We start from the raw sequence: 4,569 nt of genomic DNA on the forward strand, positions 1-4,569 counted from the left end.
CAATGGCAACTAAATAGAATCAAGGCGATGTACATTCCATTAACAAAATAAATAGGGTAATGAAAATATATACAGTTGAGCGGACGAGTACAGTGCTGAGGGGATGGGAAAGGAGATGGGAAGGAGCAGAGGGAAAGGGGGGACAAGAGAGTTTAGCTGTGGAGAGGTGAAGGGGGGGTGGTAGAGGGAGTAGAGGGAGAAGAGGAGCTCAGTCTGGGAAGGCCTCTTGGAGGAGGTGAGTTTTAAGTAGGGTTTTGAAGAGGGGAAGAGAATCAGTTTGGCGGAGGTGAGGAGGGAGGGCGTTCCGGGACCGCGGGAGGACGTGGCCCAGGGGTCGACGGCGGGATAGGCGAGACCGAAGGACGGTGAGGAGGTGGGCGGCGGAGGAGCGGAGCGTGCGGGGTGGGCGGTAGAAAGAGAGAAGGGAGGAGAGGTAGGAAGGGGCAAGGTGATGTAGAGCCTCGAAGCCTAGAGTGAGGAGTTTTTGTTTGGAGCGGAGGTTGATAGTCAACCACTGGAGTTGTTTAAGAAGGGGAGTGACATGCCCAGATCGTTTCTGCAGGAAGATGAGCCGGGTAGCGGAGTGAAGAATAGACTGGAGTCTCAATAAAGCTCTCAATAAATATGATCGAATGAATGGTGAACGAATACCACAGTGATTATTATTAGGTCCCGGGAGGCGTCACCCTCCCCCCGACCCGTCTTCCGGCCGCCCGAGGCGTCTCCCGCCGGCCCGTGCCCGATCACGTGGCCACGATCAGCTGCTTGTCCTCCTCGTCCCCCTCGTCCCCCACCGTCCGGTTGGCCAGCGCGTTGCGGATCCGGGCCCAGAAGAGCGGCCTCTCCCCGGGGTCCTCCGGCCAGGTGATGAACGTCTGCTTCTTCACCAGCTTGCGGAGCCGGTGGAAGCCGGACAGCCGGTAGGTGGGCACGTCCTCCAGGAAGATGAGGATGACCACGTCCCGGTGGTCGTAGACCATCTTGACGCTGGCCAGCTGCACCTCCAGGCGGCACCACTCGCTGCGCAGGTAGTGGCGGCTGACCACGCACAGCGTCTTGCGGCTGGTGTCCACGGCCGCCTGGATGTTCTCGAAGATGTCGGCGCCCGGCTCGAAGTCGCGGTGGTGCAGGCAGAGGCGGAAGGCGGGCCGGCCGTCCCGCTCCAGGGCCGGGACCAGCTCCTCGTACACCCAGCGTTCGTCGTCGGCAGCGAAGGACACGAAGGCGTCGTAGGTGAAGGGGCGGTCCTCCCGCTTCCACCTGGCCTCGGTCCAGGTCCTGACCACGTAGAGGCCGTAGCGCAGCCACCAGCTCAGCTTGGAGCTCAGCAGGGTGCCCGCCAGCGTGGCGAGCACCAGGGTGGAGGAGCACAGGAAGTAGACCTTGCCCAGCTCATAGTTGCACACGGGGTCGTCGAAGTCCACCAGCAGACTGTTGGTGTCCGGCTGGCTGCAGGCGTAGCTGCCCAGGTAGGGGACCTGGACGCTGGCGTTGCCCACGGCCCAGTTCTTGAACCACAGGTTTCCGCAGGTGCAGTCCAGCCTGTTCCCGAACAGGTCCAGGAAGCGCAGGGCCGGGAGGTCCCTAACGTGGTCCCGGTCGACCACCTTCAGGCTGTTGAACCTCAGCGAGAGGATGCGGAGGCTCTTCAGGCCGGAGAACATGCCGGGCCCGAGCGACTCCAGGTTGTTGTTCTCCAGGCGCAGCCGGACCAGGCGGCCAAGGGGGCGGAAGAGGCCGAGGCTCAGGAAGAGGCCGCGCTCCCCGGCCCTGGTGCCCGAGATGTCCAGGCTGGTCAGGTTGGTCAGGGGGTCCAGCTGGTTCGAGTCCAGGAAGACGGCCGAGTTCTTCCCCAGGAGCAGCTCCCGCAGGCCGCCCAGCCCGTTGAAGAAGTTGCACGGGACCACCTGGATCCCGTTCAGCTGCCCCTCCAGGTTGAGCCGCCTCAGGGCCGGCAGACCGGTGAAGGGGCTTTCCGTCCTGTTGGTCTCGTAGGTGATCTTGTTGAAGCTGAGGTCCAGGACCTCCAGCCCCTCCAGGTCCCTGAAGACTCCCTTGTGGAAGCCGGTCAGGATGTTGTAGGCCAGGTCGAGGTGGCGCAGGTTGTGCAGGCCCCGGAAGGCGCCCTGCTCGATGGCCCCTAGGCGGTTCTGGGACAGGGTCAGCAGATGCAGCTTCCCCAGGGCCTGGAAGGTCTTCTTCTTCAGCGTGCGGATGTTGTTCTCCCGCAGGTTCAGGACCTCCAAGTTGGGGAACGGGGCGAAGGAGCTCGACCTGATGGCCACCACCCAGCAGCCGGCCAGGTGAAGCTCCCTCAGGGCCCCCAGGCCGGAGAAGGCCGCGCCGGCCACCTCCACCAGTGGGTTCCGGGAGAGGTCGAGGAAGCGTAGGGCGCCCAGGGGCCCGAAGGTCCAGTCCGGGAAGGCTTTCAGCCGGTTGAGGCTCAGGTCCAGGACGGTGAGGTTCCTCAGGGCGCCCCAGGAGGCGTTGCTCACCTGCGACAGCTGGCTCCCCTTCAGACTGAGCCACTCCAGGCCGGGCACAGCGTCCAGCTCGGCATCGACCAGCCCGGTCAGGGTGGAGCTCCCCCCCAGGTCCAGGGAGCGCAGCGGGCCGGAGCAGTTGGCCAGGCTTCTGACGTCCCGGGCCATCACCCCGTTCCCCCGGAAGCCCAGCGACTCCAGCCGGGGCAGACGCTCGAGGAGGCCGCACACCGAGCTCAGGTTGCCCACGGTGAACGACAGGTCCAGGGCCCGCAGGCCCCGCGGGGCCCGGCCTCCGAGCCGCTCCAGGTCCACCTCGGTGGTGCTCAGGTTCAGGGACGTCAGGCGAGGGAGCCCGTCCAGCCTCACCTCATGCAAGTGCAAGTTCCGGGAGACGTCCAGGCTGGTCAGGTTCGGAGGCCGCCAGGAAGAGAAGTCCAGGGCTGTCAGCAGGTTGTCGCACAGTCGCAGCTCCGCCAGAGCCGGCAGGGTCCCCGAGCAGCCCCTCAGGGAGGAGATTTTGTTTCGGGAGAGGTCCAGGACCTCCAGGCGCCGGAGCCTCCTCAGGGCCGCCACGACCGGGGGCGGGTCGGCGATGGAGTTGCGGCTCAGGTTCAGTAGCCTCAGGTCGAGCGTCGGGGCGAAGGCCCGCTCCTGGACGGTGACGATGAAGTTGTGGTTCAGGAGCAGGATCCGGAGCCGGGACAGGCCCAGGAAGGACGAGTCGTTGACGGTCACGAGTTTGTTCTCCACCAGGTTCAGGAGGGTCAGGTTCCCGAGCCCCAAGAAGGCCCCGGGCCTAATGTCGCTGATGTGGTTCCATTCCAGGCGCAGATCCTCCAGGCCGGGCAGGTGGGCGAAGCCCTGGGAAGGCAGGGCCGGGAGGAGGTTTTGGGACAGGTTCAGGTGGGTGGTGTAGGCGGGGAGCTCGCCGATGGCTTCCGACAGGTTGGCGATGGACTTGTGGATGCAGATGACGTGGCGGACGTCCAGCTCGTACTGGGCGCACTTGCGGAAGCCGTAGGCCTGGGCCAGGGACAGCAGGGCCAATCCGGCCAACACGAGGTCCAGCCACCTGGGGGACGGGGGGTCCTCCGGCTCCATCCCCGGGGGCTGGGAGGGGGCGACCCCCTCCCTTCGCCGGTCCGTCAAGGGCTCAGGCCCGGCCACAGTGTCCCGCCGGACTTTTTTCCCTGCACCAGGAGAGGAGGGGGCTGAAAGGGAAAAGGGACAGGGGTCGGTCTTTCCGGGTTAACCCGACTCACCCTCCCTGAAGCAGCATAGCTTCAGGGGAAGCAGCGTGGCTCAGTGGAAAGAGCCTGGGCTGCGGAGTCAGAGGTCAAGAGTTCGACTCCCGGCTCTGCCACTTGTCAGCTGTGTGACCGTGGGCAAGTCACTTCACTTCTCTGTGCCTTAGTTAACTCATCTGTAAAATGGGGATTAACCGTGAGCCTCACGTGGGACAACCTGATTACCCTTTATCTACCCTAGCGCTTAGAACTGTGCTCTGCACATAGTAAGCGCTTAACAAATACCAACATTATTATTAAATCTTGCTGGCTTTTCTACAGCCAGGCTCTGTTCCTGGGGCTCTCGTCCAGAGTCCACAGCCGTAATTTCTTTCTTTATATTAATGTCTGTCTCCCCCTCTAGAATGTGAGCACGTTGTGGGCTGGGAATGCGTCTTCCAACTCTATTGTATTGTACTCTCCCGAGCACGTAAGTACAGCGCTCTGCACACAGTAAGAACAAAATAAATACGATTGATTACTTGAATGTTGGACCCAATTCATGTCCCACATGGGGCTCACAGTCTTAATCCCCATTTTGCAGACGAGGTAACTGAGGCACAGAGAAGTGGCTTGCCCAAGGTCACACCGCAGACAAGTGGTAGAATTAGAACCCAGATCCTTCCCTCAGGTTTACCCCTTAGGAAGCCAGGAGAAATTAGGGAGTCTTTAAGAACGCAGATTTCTCGTCAAGGGTCAAGCCAACCACAGCTTTGTACTTACCTGAGCATTTGTTCCTTTATGGGACCTACCGGGGATAGAGAAGATACTGCCCGTAGAGAACTGGCACAACTTCT

At 62.1% G+C, this 4,569-nt stretch overlaps 1 protein-coding gene across 1 annotated transcript; it reads right to left on the reverse strand.

Moving 5' to 3' along the window:
* Positions 1-620: 620 nt before the first annotated feature.
* On the reverse strand, positions 621-3,814 carry LOC100086117 (toll-like receptor 13). Its single transcript, XM_029067111.2, has one exon. The coding sequence runs from the start codon at positions 3,585-3,587 to the stop codon at positions 744-746; it is 2,844 nt and encodes a 947-aa protein (XP_028922944.1). The 5' UTR covers positions 3,588-3,814; the 3' UTR covers positions 621-743.
* Between the last annotated feature and the right edge of the window lie 755 nt (positions 3,815-4,569).

Source organism: Ornithorhynchus anatinus, chromosome 6, assembly GCF_004115215.2.
Source record: "Ornithorhynchus anatinus isolate Pmale09 chromosome 6, mOrnAna1.pri.v4, whole genome shotgun sequence".
NCBI classification, from domain to species: domain Eukaryota; kingdom Metazoa; phylum Chordata; class Mammalia; order Monotremata; family Ornithorhynchidae; genus Ornithorhynchus; species Ornithorhynchus anatinus.